This window comes from Patagioenas fasciata, chromosome 8 (assembly GCF_037038585.1).
Source record: "Patagioenas fasciata isolate bPatFas1 chromosome 8, bPatFas1.hap1, whole genome shotgun sequence".
Classification (NCBI taxonomy): Eukaryota; Metazoa; Chordata; class Aves; order Columbiformes; family Columbidae; genus Patagioenas; species Patagioenas fasciata.
The window spans coordinates 39,867,775-39,893,386 of record NC_092527.1 but is presented as its reverse complement, the minus strand read 5'-3'; the positions used below and the strand labels follow the sequence as shown (position 1 = coordinate 39,893,386).

The 25,612-nt window shown below is 39.4% G+C and overlaps 1 protein-coding gene across 1 annotated transcript; it reads right to left on the bottom strand.

The window, feature by feature from the left end:
• Window positions 1-67: 67 nt before the first annotated feature.
• On the bottom strand, window positions 68-24,065 carry EDRF1 (erythroid differentiation regulatory factor 1). The gene is made up of 25 exons (XM_065843957.2): window positions 23,920-24,065; window positions 22,902-23,110; window positions 21,415-21,481; window positions 20,496-20,621; window positions 19,867-19,991; window positions 19,253-19,412; window positions 17,903-18,004; window positions 17,490-17,611; window positions 16,730-16,841; window positions 15,849-15,996; window positions 15,666-15,774; window positions 15,217-15,328; window positions 14,427-14,687; window positions 12,951-13,022; window positions 12,685-12,835; window positions 10,261-10,449; window positions 8,986-9,186; window positions 8,406-8,624; window positions 7,044-7,267; window positions 6,459-6,617; window positions 6,025-6,174; window positions 5,238-5,391; window positions 4,831-4,946; window positions 3,762-3,925; window positions 68-866 (listed from the first exon to the last, which is right to left on the bottom strand). The coding sequence occupies exons 1-25, from the start codon at window positions 23,983-23,985 to the stop codon at window positions 695-697; spliced, it is 3,690 nt and encodes a 1,229-aa protein (XP_065700029.1). The 5' UTR covers window positions 23,986-24,065; the 3' UTR covers window positions 68-694.
• Window positions 24,066-25,612: the final 1,547 nt, after the last annotated feature.

Genomic DNA, 25,612 nt, shown 5'->3' with positions numbered 1-25,612 from the left:
AGCACTTCGCTTTTCTGATGAGCATCCTAACAGTCATAACTAATGACAAGGCAGACCAGTTCGTGAGTTTATATTTAATAAATAAATCTTTATTTAAAAATATGCTCTCATTTATTCACAGTTTCAAGTCTGAAAAAGATAATACTATTCTTGATCAATCCAAAACAGCTAAAACCATTCCCTTTCTGGGGAAAAGGAAGTCCCAGTGATGGCTGCTGTTTGCAAGAGTCTTGTGTCAAAGTTAGCAAGGCACAGGGTTTTGTGCAGGACAGTAACTCTACTACAAGTCGTGTGTCCCTGCGGCCAGGTATTCAACACAAAGTTACCAGTTCAAGTGTTCCAAGGAAGCCTCACTTACAAAGTATGTTTCATTAAACAGCAAACCGGAGCAACTGTGAGATTACATTTTAATGCAAAACATTTATATCACTGCAAAGCCCGGAAGAGAAAAACCATTAATTTCTCCAATATTAAAAAAAATCTGTTAAGTTTATATCCAGAAGCCCCATTTGGCATTTCAAACAAAGAAACGCTACCAACTGAGCCACTCTCACAGGATACAAAGGCATTCCTGTTCTTTCCCAGACGAACAGCGGAACAATGTAGGCGATATTATCACCTTCAATAAATACAAATACCACATGGGATCCCATGCACAGCAAGGCACTGATTCTGCTGTTCTGCAGCATTTCGGTCACTGAGTTCCTCCATTGTTACCTTCGTTATTTCGAGTCAGCTGTTCCAGCAAATTTAAGATCACCTCTATTCGTTGGAGCAGAGTCAGACTTTTGTTAGCAGTTGCACGCAACAGCAGGGAGTAAACTTGCTTGTTTGTTTTAAGAACAACATCTTCTTCATTAATGCCCCTGAGAAGGAAACAGGTAATACAGATTATTAACCTGACCACAAGATTTTATTCTGCAGATTATCAAAACCATTATGAGATAGAATAATGTCAAATCATACAGCTGGTGTTGTGCTTTGAGTCTCTCATTTCCTTCACTCCTTTTTCCTACTGTTTCCCAGCAGACAGAGCCTCTGCCCACACTGCAGGAGGGACAAGGTGTTCCAAGTTTGGTTCACCTCCAGTCTGGTCAATTTATTAAATTATAATCCCAAATCACATCGTAAAGCCTCTGAATCCGGGTCTCTTGTGCCAAAACTCCGTACTTTTCTCTAAGTTAGTGCCCAGTCCGATGGTGCCAAATGCAAACAGACAACTGAACACTGGGAGATGTGGTTCTTTTGTTCCCCTGCCATTACCTCTTCCCTCTAGAACACTTTTGGGCATTATTTTCCATCCAAGCCTGAAGCCCAAGATCCTTCTCTCATTTCTGTACATCTACGGTATTTCCCTCCAGATAGAGACTGTTCCATACTCAAGATCTCTGCACACAAGAGCTTTTCCTCTTTGCCAGTCTACAGTCTGAGCTCCCACCGATTTGATCCGTTTGACAAATATTGTAAATCACTTATCGCACATGTGCTGGTCTGCTGCTTCAGCACTGTCACCCTCCTTCCCACCCTGCTCTGCTGCCTTTGATGAGCAAGAGTAACACATAAGTGACCCAAACTAGAAAAATGAAGAATAAAAAATGCTGCTGTTAACATTATAACTAAATTAAGCATGTATGTGTGCAAGGAGCAGTCACTTTAGTTGCAAATGCTTTGGGAATTAGCAAGAAGTGGTAAAGCAAATTAAATTCATAACACTTGGCAGAAATCAGACAGGCTCATTTATTAAATAGAACAGATTGTCAATAAAAAGCCACTGAAATGCAAAGTATGTCCAGCATAAGTTACAAGAATTCCCAGAACAAAGCATTACTTTCAATCACTTCTTTCCTCTGATTTCCATAGCCAAGTTCAGTTACGCTTCTGCCTTCTACTTTTAGAGGGTAAAACTGATTTCATCCAGTTTTACTGCCAGTCTGCGAGTTTCACTTTCAAATGTGAATTTTACCACATGTTCTGGTCTCTGCCAAAGTGCAGCTGAGACCCTGAAACAGCACTTGTGAGCTCCAGTTTCCTCTTTTTCAGCCTATTATTAAACTAGAAGGCAGACATTCTCCTCCTACTCAGCAGAAATGTCCTCAAGGAGCACACAAGGTAGGGGAGAGGTTAAGTGAAAGGTAATTCTAAGCATAGCCTCAGCCCACCATGGTTTGAAAGTTTAACACGCTACAGCAACTCTCCCATTTGACAGTATTCAGATTAAAACTAACATGTGCCCTATATGGAATCATCAGGACAAAACCCCGTTTGAGAGAGACAAGGGTGAGAAAGTAAAAGGAAAAGCCACAAAGCAAAAAATAAGAGTTTTTTTGCTTTACAACACTTACCCACGTAACAGGATAACAGAACTAAACCAACTGACTCGGTTACTTGGGACCATCTCCTTGGTTACACATCAATTACACTTTAATCCTCTGCAGCCACATATCCAGATTGCCACCTTGTGGAAGCTCATTTTTAAAGCATGAAAGCATGGAACAGCGCACCTAACGCACTGTTGACAACGCACATCTTCCCCTTGTCTCAATTTTTGTTCACCCACCTCCCACCGTCAGCAGACAAATTACTGCGCAGAATTCATTCATTTCACGGTTTAGCTTTAGCAAAATCGCACTTGCATCAGTGGTGCTTCGATCTGAAAACGATTAACACAACTTTGCACAACAGAAGAATCCTCTAGAAGTATATACTAGAACTAGTGCCACACTTCGCTAAATTAACTTTACACGGTGTCAGAACCAGCAAGGTTGCTGCTGGTGCTGCTGCAATCAAACACGTTTACTGCTGAGGGAATAAAAGGTATATTTTGGATGCCAAAAGCAACACTACACATGTTGAAATGCAAACAGCAGAGGCGATAGTGGTGTAAGGGGTTACACTGCCACACCTAATGCCAACAACACAAAAAGAAGAAGGCACGTTTCTTCTGAATCCCAGCAGCAAGACAGCAGATGATCACTTCACTGCACTCCATGAGGGCCAACGAGCATCTTCCCACATACCCCTCTCTATTTATACCATTACTGACATACCTGTGTTTATTGTCAAGTGTTTTGCTTGCTCAACTCTGCTGTCACTGGTGTATTTTATCAGAGATCTATCAAAAGATCAGCAGTACACCACAGTTTCTCCCTGAATAACTTTCCAGTGCTGTCACAGCTGCAGACCAATGTCAGTAAGACAAAGGACACACACACACCTCATTCCCTGAACTAAGAGTTAGATTAAAAAGGTAAATGAAGACAATGAGATATACGTCAGCAAAAATACAGCAGTGCAAGTGAAACTGCTTGGTGTGTGGATTTATACGTAGGAAGGACATAGAATTTATATCCTCTGAAGGAAAAGACATCTCAGAGAGCACAAAAAAGCATCAGTGATTCATAACTGTACCCTGCATTTCAGACAACCATTATAAACTATTCTTTTCCTATTTGAATAGAGCCATTCAGCCAAAATGGTTTGTCCTGGCTCAGTCCTGGTCTGCGATCAGGAAAGCTGAGAGGAAAAAGCTGCCTATGCACCATCAGTCAAGTAGTTTCGTGATCACTCCCTTAATTATGCACAAAATCACAGAAACTGTTCAAAATTTAGATGATGAAGGCATTATCTCAGCTCCTTCTCCACACAGAAGAGTCACCTCCATAAACAAATACTACATGCTCATGGATGCTCAAGAGTACACCCTTGGCATGGATTTGTGGATGAGAATCACATCTACACATGTGTATTAAGGTTCAACTTACCCAATTTTTTTCTTTGTTGAAGTTAACAATTTAATGGATTGGAGGAGAAGGAATGACATTCTGGACTCAAAAATACCAAGCAGTTTCAATACTTCTTCTTTGTTAAGGCCAGCAGAGGAGTCATTAGGTGACATATTCTCAGCGTTACCTTTATCCTTGCTTATCTGCAAGAAGATGAAAAGAAAACCTATTTCACCCAACTCCACTATTAAAACATACCTCGGTTAGGTCAGACAACCACACCTGCAGGTTAAGCTCAGCCTTTAGAGGCACAGCACTAACATCACAATTGCTATGACACCCTGTTTATGAGGCTTTGGTAATTAGATCATATCAACACTACACACAAGTTATGCCAACTGCCTATGCTATATATATGTATAGTAATATTTACTTTAAAACATGAGGGAAACTTGTCTGTAAGCGATGAAGACATCATGAAATACAGTGACTTGTTATTGATTTAGGCATTTAGAACCTATTAGCACCAGCTACGAATACCTTCCACGTATTAGTATTTCAATATTAAATGTACTACAAAGACAGAATTCGTATTTATGCTGTACATACATTCTTAGGTTCTTAAGGATGACTTTTAAGGGATAACACAGAGCACCATTCACTCAGAATGAGTCAATGTGTCCATACACAAACATGTTTAAATTCATCTCTGCAGAGCAATTCAGAATGTCAAACTACTTCTGAAAAATTGTGTCAACTTCAGTGGTGTTACACAAAACACTTGACTGAAGTTACATGGTGGGGGGAGATGCAAAGAGGTGGGGGAGTATTGGAGAAATTTATAACTAAAAAATAATCCATAGCCAATTACAACAGTGCTACACGAAGGAGGTGGAACTTTGACACCACTTAGAGAAATCTAGTCTCAAGAATAGTGGCTTTTTTTAATCCACTTCCACCTAAAGACTGAAAGTAAACTGCAACAGGTTCAAATCCTGTCCACACTATTTAAGCTCTGCTGAAAAGCAACTAACACCTTAATTGCCAGCTTTCTGTGAATGTGAATACGCAACGGAGCACGTAATCCCACCACTTGACTTTGGTTTACCTGTTCACTTTCTGCCACAAGCTCCTTTCTGATGAGCTGGAATGCACCTGTGGTTTTCGCCATTATATCTAGGGCCCCAAACAAAGTCTTCAATTTCCCAGCACTGCTGTTCTGACCTAAAAAAAAAAAAAAAAAAGGAAAAGTAGTAACAATCAGGAACACAAATGGCTTATGTTACAGATTACACTTTTTCTTCCACCCATATATTTCAAGAGTTCTCATGAGAAAAGAGCATACCGTCCTAGTCCACTAAAAACCAGGAAGATACAAATATCTCTTCTCTCTAAGATAGTTCTGTTCTGAGAAGCACATTACTGCTGCTCTCATACATAAAGTTATCTACAAATGAAATTAAATAGCTAAAGGTAGTTGGAAAGCTGTTGTAGTAAGACAAGAGTTCCACTTACTCGTCATCTGGAACTCTGCGAAGGCCACTCTTTCCAGCTGCACACGAAGGAACTCGCAGGGCGCATCCTTCAGGAGCTGGAACAGCCGCACTGCTTTACTGTAATGGAGATCCGCAAGGACACGGTGTTGTTTCCTCAAATGTTCATCACCAACCTGCGCTCGAAGTAGGGCACAGAGTAAATCCCAGACAATTTGTATGGTCATGAGGTAACCATTAGAAAAAAATGCTATGGACTACACAATTGTACACCAGCTCATTTCATAGTGGTTCATCTAAATATCTGTACGTTTCCAGACTACATCACCAGCCTGCTGCCTTTGAAGCTATTCTAATTTCATAGCTAATGCTAACAAATTCACAGCATAAAGAATAGTAATTTGGAAAAAGAAATACCAGAAGATGACATGTAAGTCCACAGTAAGGCTTTAATAAGCCATATGCTATGCTCTAGCAGAAGGTTGCCTGCTTAATGTCAGAAGAGTGGCTTGGACACAACACCAAGCCCAAGGAAATATTTGTCATCATTGACTTCTATTATGAGAGCATGGAAACGCTAAGAGGAGACAGAACCATAAAGCTCAATACACTCTATAAAGGACAGACTACTATTAAAAGTAACATATTTCATAATGATTTGCAAATAAACCACCTCACATTTCTTTGGTAAAATCATTTAAATAACTACACGTCAACTACAGGTAGAAGGATAAATATCAATCCCCACACACACTGGGCACAGCAAGTATGGAACCCATACAGAAAAGCAGACCAGTTTGGATGAATACCTGGTTTCTCAGGCAGCTGTGGTACATGGAAGCCAGCCTGTGGTGGATGGTTGCAGCTCGATACTGGCAGAGAGGCTGCCGGGCAGACACGGTATCAACATCACAGTATTTCAAGGACTTCATCATGGCTTCACTGACTTCCTTCTCTATCTACAAGGCAAAACAAAAAGATGTAGTGTGATTGCTTTGAAACTAGAACACCACTATGTGCAAGTGTAAGGGTTAAATCTCTATTTGTGGTACTACCTTTTCATTAAGCAAAACCTTAACACAAATGACTAAAGGTTTTACAGTTTGCAAGAACCTCCTCACAAAAGTTCTTCAAGCTATTAAAGGTTTATGAGTTTTTCCAATATCAAATTTGCTTGCCCTGTAGTTTTTCACAAAGACAGAAACTCATTTTACCAGATGTTGCCACAAAAGCTCTTCCTTACCTGCTCCTGAGCCTTTCGAGACAGCGGAGCGTAATCCTGCTGGAGCGTCGCCATGGTGAAATAGGTAGTAGACAGCTCCCAGTTAACGGAATCCCAGACAGCTGGATGCACGTCTCTCTGACCGAGCGATCGTAATGCCTTCAGGTAGTAGTCAATAGCCTACAGGTTATAAAACAATACATGTACATGGTTACTGCTGAAGCTTACAGCAACTAAAAATTAATTTTCCTTTACTCATTCTCAAGGAAGAATTCCAAAATAATGTCTGGGCCTTCTTCTGTATTTTCCTTGCACACGTTTTGGTCATAACTTTAATCCTGACAGTGCATCTGTCTCCCTTGTGTGCGGTATTGCAGTCTGCTAAACATCGATCTGAATGTCACAGAACTTTGCGTATCAGCGCAATGAAATCAAACCTCAACAATACCAAAGCCTGTATAGCAAGGATCAGGATAATATGAAAGCAGGAGAGGTATCCCAAGTTATTACATCAAGACTTACAGATTTTTACCAAGATATTTACAAGTATTCTACAGCAAAAGGTATATTAGGGTCTGGGCCATTCTAAAAACAGCATGATGTTACCTTATTATAATAAAGGGCCTCTTCTGGGGAAAACTCTCTTTTGAAGTCCCCCTCAGTGGCACAGTGCGCTTGAGCACAAATTCGCATCAGTCGGCCTGTGTTGCAGAGCAGGAGAGCAGCGTTGGTTGCATCGTCAATTGACTCAAAATTCTGAATTCCTTCTTCAAAGCAAGAGAAGCTTTTCTTCCAGAGCTGCTGCTCCGTCGTCGAGACGGTTTTACTCACTAGGGTTAAGAGACAAGGTTCATTCAAATTGTTGAAAGATACTGAACTAATATTTCCACTGTTATTTGTCTCATCAACCACCTTTTAGAATTTAAGGGTGGTAAATGATTTCAAAGACGCAATTCATGGAAAATACTCCTAAGAAAACCTCAAACGAGAAAATTTTCATACCTAAAGTGCACTTACACTTTCTAAAGGATTGTGATAACATGACACACAAAACAGCAGAAATTAACATAAAACACAGATTATTTTTTCCCTACAGTAACATTCAGGGTACTGCAGTTACTTCTATAAACTTACTGTACGAAACAAATCAAAAGTGCATTTTACAGACAAATGAAATGCAGTATTTGACCTTCACTTCAGCTAAGTAACAGTTCTGTGAAAACATGATGATGAAAAATTACAAAATTACAAGTCCAACCCAAAATCCTTCAAATATGAATCGGGCAAAGGTCACAGGAATTTGCCAGTGTAAACTGGAGCTATTAACACTGAACCACCAGCATCTAAATTGTTCTAGTTTATGTAACTTTTACTTGTAGATAAGGCATTACTCGTTTTTTGCTTTCAGAAACAAAAACCCACCAAACACCTTGTGCTACAAGGCAGCTTAGGCAACTTCCATTTCCAAAAAAAAACAAACCAATCCCTCAAAAAAACACCAAAACCAAACCAAAAGCAAAGCCTCCAAGCATTTACTTAGCAAAAAATTCATAGACTGACTTCACTGAAACTATTCTTACATTTAAATTAACCTTATACTTGCTCATGCTGGGCTAAACCAAACACATCGAGAACATAACATGCCCTCCCTTTTATAACAGAGTTGGTCTAAAAGTTTCCATCATGTTTTTTGAGGGCATTCTACATACTTTTAAATAATTTGTCCAAAACTGCAGATTTCATTACTCAGTTTAGGCTCAATTAAGGACAGCGTACAAGCCACAGTGATCTCTTGCGGAGAGACATTTACAATGGACATCAAAGTTACATAACACCAAATACAGAGAAGTATTTATACTACATTATTTAAATGTCTTCTCAGAAATACTCAAGATTTCTCACACTGAGTGAACATAATCATAGTTGTAGCTCCATGAAATAGTAAGAAGTAAAAAGAAGAACACTTGCCCACTCTCTCAGTCTGCACAGCAGCAGCCTGGTTCATGTAAAACACTCCGATCTCATTCCTGATATTGCCCATCCTCTTCAGCACCTGTATACGCTGCTCTGGATTTTGGTTTTTTAAGTTACTGAAGAGTAAAATTTCATAAGCTGCTTCATAACATTTACAGCTGACGGAAAGCTGGCATTCCAAGTCTGTAGACAAATCGGTAGCCCAGGCAAACACTGGAAAACAAAACGCAAAGCCTGCACGTCAAACAGGATTTCCACTTGATGGTCTCATTTTGGGCATTCTCCTCTAGACCAAGACCCACATCTGAACAATCCCACAATTTCTACAGATAAGCACAATTTACCCATTACTTAATTACTGTCTTTAGTTATTTACAGCTTCAGGTGTGTCATACTTGACAACCTCCTTACATATGACAGGCACAGTGAGCTCTCCCTGAAGAAAACAGACCTAAAGTGTAATAAACCCTTCTCCAGAAATTGTACCGGTGCAGAGTTTTGGAGAAGCACAACAACATTACTCATGTCTGTCACATAACTGAATTATGGCAGTTATCTTATATCAGTATCATACCTTGGCACCTAGATTCTCTGTGAAGGCTGTGTAGTATTTCCTGATCTTCTTTTGTCTGGTAATTATATTCTTCAAGATACGCTGCTCTGTTGTTTGCATTTTGAGCAAGCATTAATTGGATATCGCCACAAAGGGTTAAACACTGACAAAGGAATACTAATACTTCTGGAAGCATGCTGGTGCAGAGACAACAGTAGGTATCTATTAAGGAAAAAAAATAAAATAAAATAAAATAAATCACATGGATGAGATAAGAGGAAGCAAAAGAATTAAACTCATAAGGTTTGTCACATACTGACAATATAATTGGTTTTTATGTTACCTGTCACACTTGTTCTCCTTATGCAGACAACACATGTTCTTTTAAGAACAAACCTATTTTGAAGTCATAGTTGCTCTACAGAACTGACAGTTTCAAAAGAGCAACTATGTTGTCCAAGATGAGCAGCCAATCTGGTAATTACAAATGCTAATCTCAGATTTGACTGAAGAAAAAACAACTTTCTGTAAATTAACTCAAGTTGAGATGTCACCTGAAAAAATAATTTACAGAAGGTAGAGTTTAAACCTGATTCTCAAGTCTTTAAGAGACTGAAAACCAAAGAAGGCTTTGAGCTATTGATGCTTTGTGTTAAGATCAAGTGTTCTTCCTTTAAAAGCTTCTCCCTGCCCCAGGCCCTACAAATACTGAAGGAAAACAGTGGTACTACAGTAGAAAGCTAATGGCATTTTCCAAATAGCTATTCTCATTATTGTAGTAATACTCTAAGCAGCCTGATTTTACTTCCTTCATTTTCCTCAGTAATACTTAAAGATGCATTTCATTTTAGAGGAGTATCCAATTCAGTTGCTGAACAAGTTTGGTATTTCTGAGAACAATAAATCTGTCGCAATGAAGTGGGAACTACCAGGTAGTTCCAGGGAAAAAAAAAACCACACATTTGCTTGCAGTGACAGCACTTAGACCACAGAATTCTGTGTCTTGCCACCAGGACCAACTCTCCCAATTTTGAGTGCTCTGAAGCTCCAAACCCACGCTCTTTAAGTTTCCCAATCTATTAAAACGGGAGCATCTTTCTACCAGAGACACGAAGTATTCTTACGATAGAATTCCCTCCTGAATAATGAGCCAGACACTCAGTTTAACTAAACACATGCTTGTCAGACAAGTCACCACATGCCACTAGGATAAATCATGCACAAGAGAAGTATTTGATATTGTGAAAGGTATATATAGGCGCTGCCATGGATGACAAATACATTCCAGCAACTTACCATGGCACTGTAAAGCCAGTTTGATGTATCGTAATGCTCTCCCGTATTTCTGTAGAATCATAGCAGCATCAGACAGGACGTAATAAGCCTTTGATGATTTCAGAATGAGCTGGAGTTTCATTTTATATTGCCACGATCCAGGAATCATTCCTGACTGACTGGAATGCTTCCCCTTCTGAAACGAGCCCACTGTAACAGGAACAGAACCTAGTCAGTAAATCACATCTGCATAACATATGCCAGAGGTTGGACACAACTTCATCAGCACACAGACAGAACGTAAATCGCCTTATTACAGCTCTGCGCAAGGGGAGTTATGCCAACTTGTCTGCCGCTACATTTTTCATCTGCAAAATGGACCCAACACTTGAACTTTTCCACGTAGTCCACCTCACAGTGGGATGCTCAAATACAGTGAGCACAGTAACAATGCAGTTAACTTCTCACACTTGGAACGGCTTTTGAAATCCAGGCGCAGTGGCCAAGACTATCCTGTTCGGTAGCAGTAGAACACAAAAACTGCAGGCATAGTTTGTCACACTCTCAACCAAATCCTTATGATATATGCTCTGTTTCTGTATGAACAATTTCTAAGTGAGAAAGTCTCCATTTGGGGGTTTAGCCTCCAGCACAGAAAGAACTGGATAACCTGGTCCTTTCTGCAAGGAAAACCAACGTCCTCCTCACACCAGTTTCAAGACATCCTCAGCGTAAGATTATGAAGGTTCCTCCTTTGATGCTACAGCAGTTGTGGAACCAGAAAGAACAGGCTTTAGCCATACCAAAGGACAGAATTTTGTCCTGACAACATCTGCACACAGAAACAAGTCTCTTGCTTACACATGGACCTACAAGGCCTGCCTTACAAGCCCACTATCCTCATTGTGTTCCAGAAGAACTACAGGTTTTCATTAAGACAGAGACATCTAATACAGTAACACCTCACACAGTTAAAGACACAGAATGCATGTATACTGTAGTCATATACTATTCAGAGGAAGTTCTCTCTTCAGGTTGGAAATTCAAGAATTAAGAGTACTTATCCTTTCTGTACATAAACATACACATTTACAGATAAACTACAGAATGTGTATCACAGAAAATATAGCCACACAACAGAAAAGCAAAAGTTTCTCCACTATGTTTAAACTATTTTCTTGAAGTTGAATTCAATCCTTACGAGCTAAACAAGTAGCAGCATTGCTACTTCAGGGAAGAACTCCAGCACAGCTCCAGAAACCAACTACAATATTTTTTTCTGATCTGTGCAATATTTATCTCCCACATCCCCTAGGAAACACTTGTTTCTAAACAGAAAAAGTTAACATGTGGACACTGTCCTTGCCAGCTGGCAAGTGGCTGCAATGTGTCATCAGTTCCAAATTGTGGAGGCTGAAGACAGAGCCTGGCTGCAGGAGAGCTGAAATCAGCACAGTGCTCTTGCTGAGCTGACCTAGGCATAATTTCTCAGGAGATCTTGGTAAAAATTAGCCTCACAGTCCATATTAACAGCAACGTGCGGAATTTATGCAAGCTCAACACACTAACTTTCTGACAGAGGGGTTAAAGTCTGTGGTCCTATATCTGAGAGAAACTAAGAAAGGATACATCCATCACCAGGTCCTTGACATTCAGGAGACAACCATAAAATTGGAAAAGAAACATGAGAACACTTAAATGAATAACTCAAAACTGAAATCATTATTTAGAGATTTTCAAAGGGGGAAAGGAAGAGAAAGGAAAGAATAAAGAACTGTAAAAATAGGCAAAACTTAAGTTTCTTCTTGGGTTATACTGATAGGGCCCCTTGCCCTGCAGAGAACTCAACTATTTTCAGAATAGTCTTTCCTATATGTTTTTATGCCACTCCAGAGAAAAATACAATAGACTACAGTCTGAAATTTCTAGAGTTTGAGTATTTAAGCAAATAAAATGTCCTTTATTTGCTGCTTCCATGCACAATTGTAGGGGTACAAGAAAGAAGACAAAATCCTAGTAAACATTTTATATGCAGTTCAGCAGCAAGAATAACGAAGGATAAAAATTTGTCAGAAGTGAGAAGTTCTTCCACAAAACTCCCAAGTCACAAAAGAAGAATGAAGACTCTTAACAACAATCCACACACCTTATTGTGCTCCACATACCAAACCCCAAAATATTGAGCCCTTACGGAAGTCATCTGTAAGCCACACGTAAACGGGGTGCAGTAAAGTGATGTGTTTACTAATAAAAGATGCTTTGATATGCAAAAATATCCCAAATGACCTATAATTATTTAAAAAGGAACAGACTGTTCTCTCATTTTTAGTATATTACTATTGCTTATGCAATAGTGTAATTAGTGACCTCTAAGTGCACTGTTATGACAACCAAAGTAAAGCAGCAGTTTGGAAAAAGTCTTATTTCCATAACAATACAACTTACTTTTGTCTAAAAATAAGGCCATCTGTTTTTCCAGACACTCGGGACCACCACTGGTAGATTCATCTTCATATTTCAATGGGATTGGTGTGCTGGGGTCAGCTGCAGGAAGGTCACCCTCTTTTTTAACACTGCTGTCAACAGACTTCAAGCCCTGCAAAAAGAAGAAATAATTTAATTCAACTTGAAAGCCATGTTTAGCAAATGCAGAAGACACCAAGAACTGGGTACGAGGTGAAACATGATTAGAAAATTGTTGGTACGCTTACCTCCAGGACGTAATTGAGCACCAGCCTGCAGCGCTCCTCAGTGCCATGGCAGACGGGAAACGCACAACTGGGCTTCATTGGGAGAGAAGGAATAGGAAGAGAATAAATGTTCGGCATAGAAAATGTCAAAATTACTGGCTAGAAGATGCGAATAGAACATCTGAGCTCTGCACTAAGAGGTGTGACAGTATTTCTTTCCTCTATCTCAGTAAGCAATTCATATACCTGGTTATCTACACGTGGTCTCTCCTGGCAAGTCCAAAGACAATGCAAAGAGAAGAGAAGAGATGACTGTTCTGTGACAGTAACGACAAAAGCATGCACTGATGGTCTGCAACGCACACCCAGGAAGATAAGGAGACTCATTACCATACAGAGTTTTTTTTCCTTTAGCCTTTATATCAAAGCTGCACTTTCATCACCTTTGAACAACTCAGGGCCTCAAAGTTTGAATTTTTGTTTTCTTCTGAGGAGGAGTAGAAGGGGAAATAAGAGTGGAAATGTAGTGTTCCTGCACTTGTACAAGCTGTGGTTTTAGCTGATGGATCATGAAGTCTTAGAAATTAATAGAGCAATAAGAGTTACAAAATACTTTAGGACATCTTGTTCCTTGCTGCTCAGCACAGATATTAGAAAAATAGGTTTAGATTTTGACCAACAACAGTCATTTCATAATCGCATCCCTGCACAGGCAAGACAAGTAAAACATCAGCAGAAACAATTTTTTCCCTGATCTTCCCAGTTCCTTGTGTTTCTCTGTTTTGTTACAATAATAAGGCACAGAAAGTACAATGAAGGCAGCAGTGTTACACTTCTGTGGATTCCTTTATGCAGCACATGCATGTCAATGAAGTTTCAGGAATACTATGATTACACACCCAGCTGTCCCCTCAGACACAACATGTACAGAGCAAAACTTCATCTCTTTTTGAAAATTAACTACAGCCAAAATTCTGCTGTATTCTGACCAGTTACCTTGGAAAGCCAAGTCAAACAGGGAAACCAAAGACTAACACTGTGGATCCAAAGCAGCTGATGCTCACAGGGGAAAAAAAACAAACCAACCAACCAACACAAACCAAAAAACATAACAAACAACACAACCAAAATTAAAACAACAAAATACCCAAACAAACCAACCAACAAGAAAAAAGTACTAAGACAGCCTGGGTATCTTGTAAACTTGTGGTCACCTATGCTCTTACACATGGTCACAGTTGACAATATTTTCTCTGCTGCTGTGACAGGAATGATTTTCTGTAGCCAGCTATGCAGAATCACGCCATCAAGGAACACCGCAAGATGATTAAACTATACTTTAAACCTGCTATACTGTGAAACTTAAAGTTCAGTTAGCCTGAAACAAACACATGCCGATAGCTTAAGACAAAACTAAGAGGTAACTGAATTTCAATAACTTTGCTATATCAATTGAAGCTTTCATGAAAACCCTTAGAATTCCACAGCCTCACTTACACGTATTCGATGAACAGACTTGTATTTTTCTGGTACTGATAACTCTCCAACAGATTTGATTATTGCCACTGCTTTGTTGTCATCTGGTGGATCAGAACTGTTACTGTAAGAACCATTTTCATCACTGTCTGGCATTTCTTCCTCTTCCTCACTATAACTTTCATCAGAATTTCCATTTATAGGGAAGTCCGTACTGTCTTCTTTTTTGGGTTCATCCAACTGAAAAAGTTCTGATAACATGTAGTTTGCTGAAGCAATAATCTTTTTAAATAAGAGAAAAAACATTAGTGATTTGTTTTCAAGTTATGTTTTTCATTTTGAGAAGCAACATGAACATAATTTGCCTTAGAATAAGGAATAAATAGTACATGCAAGTAGGTATTTGATAACCTGTAAATACAGCCTGTACACACACACACTGTATAACCACATTTTCAAGCACTGAATTTTATTAAGCCCTTGCAATCAAGTTTGCCCACGTTTGGTTTTACCCCCACCCCATCTTACAAGGTCATCAGCTCTTGTTTTGTGAGAGCAAAAGAGCAAACGTAATGACCAGCTCCTTTTATAGCAGGACAGAAGACCCATGCAGCAATGAGGGGCAGGGAAGGTTACTAATTCAAAAAAGTCTGGGATTTCTTTAAACGTATATCAATTTCTAAGATTATAAATAACTTAAATTCACTCCCTTGCAGGAGGCAGAAGTACCACACAAAATACAGCCAGGGGCATTACCATGACTGCATTTCCATTATATTTACACAAAGCTACATGAAAACTTAGTTCTTACTTGAGGATGTCTGCCATTGTCCAGTAACTTCAGACAATTAAGGAGCAAGGTTCTGATAGTACCGTAGTGTTTCTTGTTCTGGTTTTTCTTCAGCATCATATTGCAAGCAACTCTAAAAAAGTTGAACAAAATAGGAAAATAGGAAATTCCTGGATTTTTTTGTTTCTAGCATAAAAAATTAGCTTTAAACAATACTTCTGCAAGCATAGACCTCCCAAACTTTATGATGGGTCTACAGGATTTACTCAGCAACAGTGTAATTTACATGGAGGGACAATGAAAATACGAAAGTCTCTTGATTTAGTAGGACTAAGGCTTACCAAGCTTACCTGTAAAAGAAGACTTTTCATTTAATCCATCTTCATACCCTCATAACTTCTACTCTGTATTCTTAACAAATGCAATAGCAACAGGAACCAAGTACTGCAACAAAAATGATAAAAACTCACTTGTACAGAAGAATTGCCACTGGCATCGTAAAAGGATTTTGGTATTTGTCTTCTGTCTCTTCACAAAGGGTGGTCAGGTCGTAGAGCTTTACTATATCACTCCCGCTTGCTGAAAGATAAGACCTTTCATTAATCAACGTGACATTTAGATTCATTTGGAAAGATCTATGTTAATCTACTTACCCTTAAATAACCAGTAAGTATGTCCTTCTTTGGTGCAATTTGATTTCAAAAACGATAAGATGTTTTGAGCAATATCTTTTATCACTTTGGTAGAAAAATTCGAGTTCTCCAAATTGGGAATATCTTCAGTCTTAATCATTTCATATTTCTGCAAGGAATATACGTTAAAACTCAAGGTTAGGAGGGTTTTCTGCCAACTACCCCCCAAAAAAGAATCTAAAGATCAATGTTTCTATCAACTGCTAAAAGAAACAAAGGCTGCTACTACAGTAGAGTGTCATGATAAATGTAGTTCATTTCCAGAATTTACTTTAAAAGCCAGCACATCTCGATTACCAGTTTTAAAAACAACTCAGTTCTATGACAAACATGGTAAGGTTAAAGAAGAAAAGAGTTGAAAAAACACATGTGCAACATCTATTTACTACTCCAGTGAAACCCTGTCAGCCTCATAAGCAACCATATGCTACCAGTTCCAACAGAAACTCAGCTGGTATGTGTGGTCTACCATAGAATAATAAATACAAATAAAGGTTTAAAAAGCATCTGTCTTGGCACGTGAACATTACAGATTTTAAGATGCAAGAAACTGATGTATTTCAAGAAACTGATGTATTTCTGCTGCTACATTTTTCTATTTTTGCCTTCATTTATCCATTGGGGGAAGCAGTAATTTTGCATGCATGGAAGAGAGAAGAAAAAGAACACATTATTTTTGGCTGACTCTTGCTAGATGCGTACATGTTTCTCATTCTGCAATAAAGGATTTTTGTCATCCTTCTGTCAGAACAATAAGATTACAAAGACATCTGTTACAACTGGAGCAACTTCAGAAGCTGAAGAACAGATGAACCGGGCATAACGCAAAGCACCAGACTTACCTGAACAATTCCATTAACGTGAAAGCACATCACAAGCTCTGGTACATTGCATATTAAGTTGTCCAACCAATAGTCAATTCCTGTTAGCACATTTATTGGCTTGTTGTTATCCCTAAAAACAAACATTTCTAGTGTTATTTAAATCTACTTACTCTTCAGAAAATATTAGGGATGTTTACTAATGGGATTTAGATTTAATTCACCTGAGAGTGGATGGAGACTAAAACAATTATTTGTGAACTGTTCTGTTTTAGAGAGGCAAACAAAGAATCATATCAAACAAAACAGATGTTTTGATCTCTCCAAATACACTCTCATGCCCTGGGTAGTTTTGAGTTTTTGCCCACACATACTGAAACTTTAACAAGCTTCAGATGTCTCACTATCACCGAGAAAACAAGTTCTAAAGTAATAGCAGTATTAGCTGCAACTCATTACAGCTCAAGCCTTCTCCCAGACTTTCCAAAATCCCTTGCAAAGCAAGGTACTGTTGGTTCCTACATGTGTCTTAAAAAGATGACAAATACATCAAGTGATTTTCAAGTCTTTGGTCATTCTTTGCCTACAGGTAGGCAGGAACAGAAGAAACAGTAATCAAGTGATCAAGATAAAGTAGGACAGTCAGAACTTAGAACTACTACAGTCATGAGTTTTAAGTACTTATGAAGTACTCAACTAGCAGTTATTGAAATTCAAAAATCCCAGTAAGAGAAATATTATAAAAAGCTGGCATATAAATCTCATTAACTTCAAAACTCACCTGAGACGCAAGCTCACAGCAGGGTATCTCCCACCTCCAAATATCGGCATATTTGATCCTACTAACATGTGGATATCTTCAAAGGTCCACAAGATATTACGAACAAAGTCATTTTTAAGTCCCTTCATCAAGAGAAAAAAATTGGTTTATAAGTCACTGTTCTGAAACACGTTCTCTATGACATTCTGCAGAATTATGAGAAAGCAACAAGCAAAAGCACTAAATAAAAGACGGCACATAAGGAACTACGCTACGCATTCACATTAACTTAAAAGACTGAGATCACAGATGCCACAAAAGCTACTTCTACAGTGGGCTTAGTTTTTCTCTTGGTTCCAATTTAGACCAAATTTTCAATTGTTTGATTAAACTGGGGGTTCAGTGTTTGAGCTCAAATTTCACATATAGCGTACCTGACTGTTTTCCCCGTCATTGAACAAAGTAGTCAGGTTTTGTTCTTTGGGGGCTGAGGCCACATGCCCCACTATATATGAGGGTTCAAGAGGCACATTTCCCTGTGAAAAGCACAAGGATAAGGAGTGATTCTCCTGCTGAGGTACAGTTAGGCCATTTAAAAAAATCTGAACAACAAAAGCATATAAGGGAAAAACCTTTACCTCTAACATCTTTTAGTAAGTACGTATTAAACGACAAAAAGCCTCTAGTCAGCAACTAGAATACATATTTTTTTTATAGCTAGTACCAAATTTTTGTACTTTATATTCTCAGAGGCTCTCAAAAGAAATCAGGAAGTTTTTAATCAAAGCTCTTTATTACCCCAGGGCCAGCACCAGATTATCAGTCTCCAGAAGAAAAACCTCTGTCCTGATGTCTTTGTAAGTTAAAGACAATGACACTACAAATGTACAACAGCTCCTTTATGATAAGGGGTCTGCCGTATTGGGCAATATTTCCTCAAGAAGGTAAACGACAGAAGTAGCCCTTTTTCTAAAATCTTTCAAGTACGGAAATATTTCTCCACTTTAGAATATTACAAACACCACAATACATGCAGATACGGATAATGTAGCTTAGAGCCTTCACAAGTCAGTTGAGCAGGTCATCCGGCATACCAATGGGTAATACTGCCTCAGCATAACTACAGCATCATTATATTAATGTAGATGGAATACAACAGATCCTTCAATCACTCAAAAATTTAATCAAGTCCTGTATTGTATTACTCAAAATCCAGAGGAATTAACAGTTTTCAGAAACAAGCTTAGCCACAGACTGAAACCCTGGATTAGGGCCTAATACTAATTATAGCTTGTTGCATAATTACTATAAACATCTTCCCCTTCCACTTGTGTAATCTCATAGCAAGTATTATATTTATAAATGTTGCTTAACTGTTTTGCAAATATTTTACAGTTCTTCATTTTCCCCTTCACCTCATAAATTCAGGGTCACAACAGGTTCATTTTAATGACAGATTTAAAAAGAAAGGCCAAAACCTTAAGCTTCCATACACACCTTCTGAATAGTAGATTTTCCTGCTTTTAGGTAAAGTCATTGATGACTGCTCCTAGCCAAATGTTCTGTTTCTCAAAAATACATAGATAAAGTGATCAAAAAAAAGATTCTGAAATTCAGAGCTCTAAAACACTGGCACAAGCTAAACCACACACACTGCCAAGTTCTTCCGATGCCTGATTTCATTTCTTTCAGCAAAACGTACTGCAGCAGCACCTTTGAAAACCTCTGAATATATATGCCCCTACAAAAACTAAGGTGCCATTGAAACCACTATATACACCAACCTGGTTCGAGGCACCGGGATCTTCAGATAACGAAGACGGCATTTCAAAAGGAGCTGGCCAGGAGGCCCTTCCTGCTTCATCACTCTCACCTGAAACAGGACCCTCCTGGTGCTGTTTTGAAGTGGAAGGAACAGGCTGAGCAGCTCCATCACCATTAATGCTGACAAAGCAACATTAACAAGTTCAGCTGACACTATGCAAACACAATCACTTTTAGAATTGTTGTATTTGATGTGCTGTTCTCAAAGAATGACTTTGCTAATACGCTAAAAGATTGTTATATTGATAAGTTGTTCATTACTCAAACTTTACAAAATTACAGCAGTTGTCACAATTTACCATGAGCATTTCAAGTTGTTCTTCCCTCATACCCAGAAAAATTGAGAGATGCAGTTTATTTTATTCTTTAAATCTTTAATTTTACTTTAAAAGACTTTGATTTCTGCTAAAACATTTACACGTTATTACCTAACTTCATCCCTCAATTTCCTCTGTATAAGGATAAACCAGTAAATAATACAGATCATAATGGAATTTTAACATTTACTTCAAGACAAGAAACCATGCAAAAGTAAGTGGTGCAGAATTTAAGATTCATGCAGACATAAGGTTACCTGTAATACAAAAATTTAGAAAGTATAGCCTTCTGGTACCAATGTTCTTTACTCTTCTTTTTTCGTTGCCACTTCTGATCAATCAGCCTTTGATAAAACTCTTTCAGCCATGTCCAGTCCCCTGTCTAGGCAATATCATAAATACAAAATTAATATCAAGAAGCATCTGCAAAGTAAACCAAGTACCTTTTTAACTTACAAATACTCAGCCACAACAATAAAAAAAACACAGAAAATAACTTCATAGCTAAAGTCTTGAATTGGTCACTAATTGAAAAAGTGTCTTCTAATAAAAGTTATGTTCTTACTGAAAAGTTGACTTCATTGGCAAGTCAGATACATGGTTAAGAGGTTACATAGTAACAAGTACTTATTAATAATAAAATTAATAAAATAGTATAGCAATACTGAAGTAGTTAAAGGAAAGTAGGACAAGGAATTTTAATCCTACGATACCACAAATATAGGACATCAGATGCATTTCATGGGTAAAATGATTGCCGCAGAACGGAATACCTTTTGTACTTGCATATGATACTCAGGAATTTTGATACATACATGCTTTCTCGCTGGCTACACTATTCTCATTTTGACAATAGGAAATACTTAACAAAAGACAAATGGTTAACCTGGGATGATCTCATGAAGAGTTCTTGAATATCCAGCTCATCCAACAAAAGCGTCCTCCCAATGCGATGTACCGCCATGCTCACATGGGACTTGCTGTAAGGTATCTTCAGAAGTTTTTTAATATTCTTGCAGGATAAAAAAGAGCAGAGATAAAATTCAGTACAGTTATACTGCATTGCAAGACAATCCTTAGGAAACGGTAAGCAAAGAATACGCTATTAACGTTGGAGAGGCATGGGCAGGCAAACAAAACCTCACAGTGCCAGTGATTTTAAGAGGGCCATTCCACAAGAAATTGTATTTGCTGAGGTCAGAGAACATGAATTAGAGTGATAGAGACCAAGCACACAGTATAAACCACATACATGGTTTAACCACAATCTCTCTTTGGATCACCACAACCAGCTACCATCCAAAGTGACAAAAATGCAAGTTTGGAATTTAAAAGCTTTATTATATTCATCATGGGAATACCGACACCTTGTCAGATATCTAGAGGAATCTGGACAGAGATCTAAGTCTGAATAAAAATCTGTCAAAGTATGTATTTATATCTTTCCTCTTCCGAATAGCCTCACCTGGAGACACTACCAGCACCAAAAAAGCTGATGAAAACCAGAGGAAAATAAAATAAGACAACTACATTGCAAGACTGGTATGCTGAATTCACTGAACAGCATATTTTAGTTTAAGATTATTTGTAGAAATTCACAGGAAATAAGATTTTCTCTCTACATTTCTTATTCAGTGATATCCCTTAAATGACCGTCAAAAGTTAAGTGATCCATTTGGGTTTCATTAGGGGATCTTTACTTTTCATCGAAGGACACAAAGATGACAGAAGCCATGACAATATCTTATAATAAGGTTTATAAAACAGAAGAGTTTGAATGATGGTACTTTAAAAGTTCTACATACCTCTGAATCAGACACAACATCCACATCATTTCCAACCGAGTCAATGAAGTCATATGCCATCCCAAAGCTATTTAGAAAATATTACAAGTTAAGACAAATACAGTGTGACATTAAATAGAGACCTGTTTTTTCTCCAAAGCTTATTAATGCTTTTAAAGCTTTTTTCTTCATCAAAACATCAAGTCCAGCTAAATATTACCAGGTGTAATGAAATCTTGAGTTAATTAACAAAATTATTTTGACATTCTACAAGTTTTCCAAAGGTATCACTGGAAGTGCTTAGATGCAATTTCAAGACATTCTAAAAGGTAGTTTAAGTTTTGTTGAAACCAGGAAAATCAGAGATATTTAAAGCGTTTTTAAGACAGCTACGGGAAAGGGAGGTTAATTTTCAGAGACTCTGTCTTTAAGGCATTAAGTATGTTAAATGATTTCATTTTAACAGCCATCATTTAGTTTAACTTCTTATTTATGTTTTCTGAATTGGCTTACATGTTTCAACAAGCATATCCTTGTAGCTTTACCCTCATTAAGGCCTCTCTAAATTACAGATATTTTAACTAGAATATTTTGATGTACAAATCATTATTTTAAATTAAACCACATATGAGTACAACCCAACCGAATACATGATATGTAACCATCCAAAATTATGCATTCACTATTAGTTTTTTAACACTGACACAAGAGACAGAAAGATAAAACTGCCAGCCTCTATTTGATGAACAAACACAATATTTAAAATAAACAGGAAAAGTTCATAAAGCCCTGTTAACCTGCTCAAATATTTACTTCTCCTATAACAGATTATGAAGACTTAAACACAGACCCTCCACAAACTGTTAAATTTCACTAACTAGTTGACTTAGTGTGAATTTGCTTGTTCAGCACAGGATTTAAGTCTGTTATTCATAGACAATATGAACTCAACTCATCCAACTATTTAATAAACATCCACACTGAAAGGTAACACTGCTTTTTGGTTTTGCTCCTTATTTCACCTTCTGTGTTCGCTCTTGACATGACTATGAAATTTCTTTTGCCATCAGTTAGCAGGGTCCAGTCTCTAAAGATCCAGCTGAGCTATAAATTGGCTCCGTAACTTTCAAGGGGAACCATATTTGTTCCCTTTTCCACTGTTATCAAAAGCAGAAGAGCTGGCTGAACCAGTCTCGCTTCATTTTGGCCAACCGAGAAGAGCCAACCAGGGAACAACATGAAATCAGTTTGACTGTCTCAGGCAAGGTGTCAACATGCACTTAAAAATAATAATAATCAGCAGCATTACCAGCATCATTAATCATTTATAAGGGTGACAAGATTATAGCACACAGGCAAGAACTAAGGATGAAAAAGCGGCAGGAAAACGGTTAAGAAAAAGAGCTAGCAAGTTGCCATGGTAAAGTCTGTACTTTATATTATGAATTACATAGGCTCCAAGTTCACTGTTAGAATTATTCTCAAAAATACAGCCTGCTGTTATTTACCTTGAAAATGGTTTACTTTTTTTGTTGTTGCCAAGAATGGTTGTACCTGCTGGTCCCAGCTTAGCACTCTCCCGTAACCAGTTGGCAGGTGGAAGTTTCAAGTCTGTTTTCTCCTGCAGACGGGCAAACGCCGCTTGCGGTGGGGCAGACGAATATTTCACCACAGCGCTGCTTTTCACCTCATTGCCTCCAAGAAACAAAACTGACCCCTGGTTTTCAAAGAGAAATTAGTCTTTCATTTATAAAATAACACCAGTTAAAACTATCAGACTTGCTCTATGATAAGCTCTGTGATTTTAATGCTAAGTGGCTGAAGTCCTGCATTTGCTTAATAAGTTTCTCCTGCCTGTACTCACGTGTATTTCAATCACCCTGATTCCAACACTTGTACCAAGTCTATGCCGCACTTTTTAAGGCTCAAGTGTTATTAAGGGCAACTCCTTGTAGAACATAAAATTACTTAGAAAGGCCAAAACTAAAATAAAATTCACATTAATGCTGCAAAAGTTTGTGAAAGGAAGTGTTCGCCAGCAAACACCAATACTAAAGCTAAACACGTTTCTGCCTTAATAAATAAGCCTTAGGATTGCATATTTTTTTTTCAAATACAGCAAGCCACACAGCTGTCACACTTAGGAGCTTTGAACCGATACACGTCAAGGGAAAAACAGAACCACAGGACACTATTTATGTAAATACAACGCAGCACACGGCACTTAAGCATAACAACAAAAACACTTTAACAATTAGAGCTTAATCATAATTACTACGCTCCCTACTGCACTGACAGCAACGCTCCCTCACTGGCCGAACTGGAAAGCGGCTGCAGCGCTATGAGGTAACTTAAAACATGACTCTGGGCTGTGTTTACAGCCCCACGCCCGCCCGGGTCCCGCCGCCCGCCACAGCCGCCGCACCCGGGCCGGGCTGGGGAGGAGGAAGCGCCGGGAGAGCCTCAGGACGCCCCTCAGCCGCGGTTAACCGCGGGAAAGTCGCGTCCCCCCCTCACCGCCACTACCTGCTTGGGCTCCTCCGCGTCGCCCCTCACAGGGGCGGCAGCTCCCGCACCGCACAGCTCGTCCATGTTCCGCCCGCCCTCCGTGCCGGCCCGGGCGGGTGAAGGGGGGCCAGCCCGCGCGCTCCCTCAGGCAGGGACCAGGGGGCACCAGGCCGCTGTCAGCGCCCACTGCCGGCCGGGGGTGCGTCAGGCCGAGAGCAGCCAACTCTCGCGAGATTTCCCGAGAAGTCCCAGGAGGTGAAGGCGAGCTCTGGCCAATAGGAGAGCGCGGGCGGGGCTCGCGGGCGGGGCGGGCCCGAGCCGAGGCTAAGGCGTGAGGAGAGAGGCGGCAGTACAGCCATGGCGGGTGTTGGGTTTTGGTGTGGTGTTGATTTGACTGTATTGGGGGGCTTTCAGCTCCCCAGAGGTGCTGGGCTGAAGCAAGTGGTAGCGGTGGGGCTTCACCACCATCACCACCAGCAGTTGGTCCTGCCACTTTGCTCTGTACCACAGCAGCAGAGTGAGGTGCTGCCTTATGGCGTGTGGTGGGGGCTGCTGAGCAGGCCCAGTGCTCTGGATCCCGGCTGCCTGGGTTGTCGCAACCCTGTCCTGAGGAAGGACTGGCAACGAAGATGATTTGCAGAGTGACTAAGATGCTGAAGGGAGTGGAGCATCTCCCGTGTGAGGAAAGGCTGAGGGAGCTGGGGCTCTTGAGCTTGGAGAAGAGGAGACTGAGGAGTGACCTCATTAATGTTTACAGATACATAAAGGGTGAGTGTCAGGAGAACGTAGCCAGGCTCTTCTCAGTGACAACCAATGATAGGACAAGGGGCAGTGGGTTCAAACTGGAACACAAGAGGTTCCACTTACATTTGAGAAGAAACTTCTCAGTAAGGGTAACAGAACACTGGAACAGGTTGCCCAGGAGGTTGTGGAGTCTCCTTCCCTACAGACATTCAAACCCACCTGGACACCTTCCTGTGGAACCTCAGCTGGGTGTTCCTGCTCCAGGGGGATTGCACTGGATGAGCTTTCCAGGTCCCTTCCAATACCTAGCATTCTACGATGATTCTGTGTGATTGCCCTATTCGGTAGCTTAGGTGATGGAATGAGCCATTACGACTTATTGATGGGTTCTGCAGACATGAATAATGACTGAGACCTCCGTGAAACCTGTGACCATTTGGTGATGGGGCGACTCAGAGTGTGGGGTGATCAGGAATTCTACTGTACTGGCCTATGCTTGTGCACCGGATTTGGCAAAGGCTTACCCGTGATGAGCTAAGCAAGCAAATGGTGCCTTGAACAGTGTCCCAAAAAATAATGTTTCTTGTTTTCTTCTTATATGATGATCTTTATGCCACAAAAGATGGTACAGTTTGTGACAGGTCAGGATGTACAAATGCTGATTGCCTGTCATCATCCTCCTAGATTATATATATACATATAGCAACTGAGCCAGTCACTGCCTTTCCTTACTGAGATACTTATCTGTCTTGCCATTGGTCTTTATGGAGCTTAGATGATCCAAGTTATCTTTGAAATTCTTTGCTTTGCTCCAAGTCGATTGAAAATGGCCTGAAGATTTAGAAATTATGAGATCTTGGAGACAGAAAGTGCGGTTGCATAAGCCTTGTTTGCTTTGTAAAGCAAACTAAAATTCTTTTGCATATTTTTACTAACAGAGGGCATGTTTTTTAGCAGTAGCCACAAT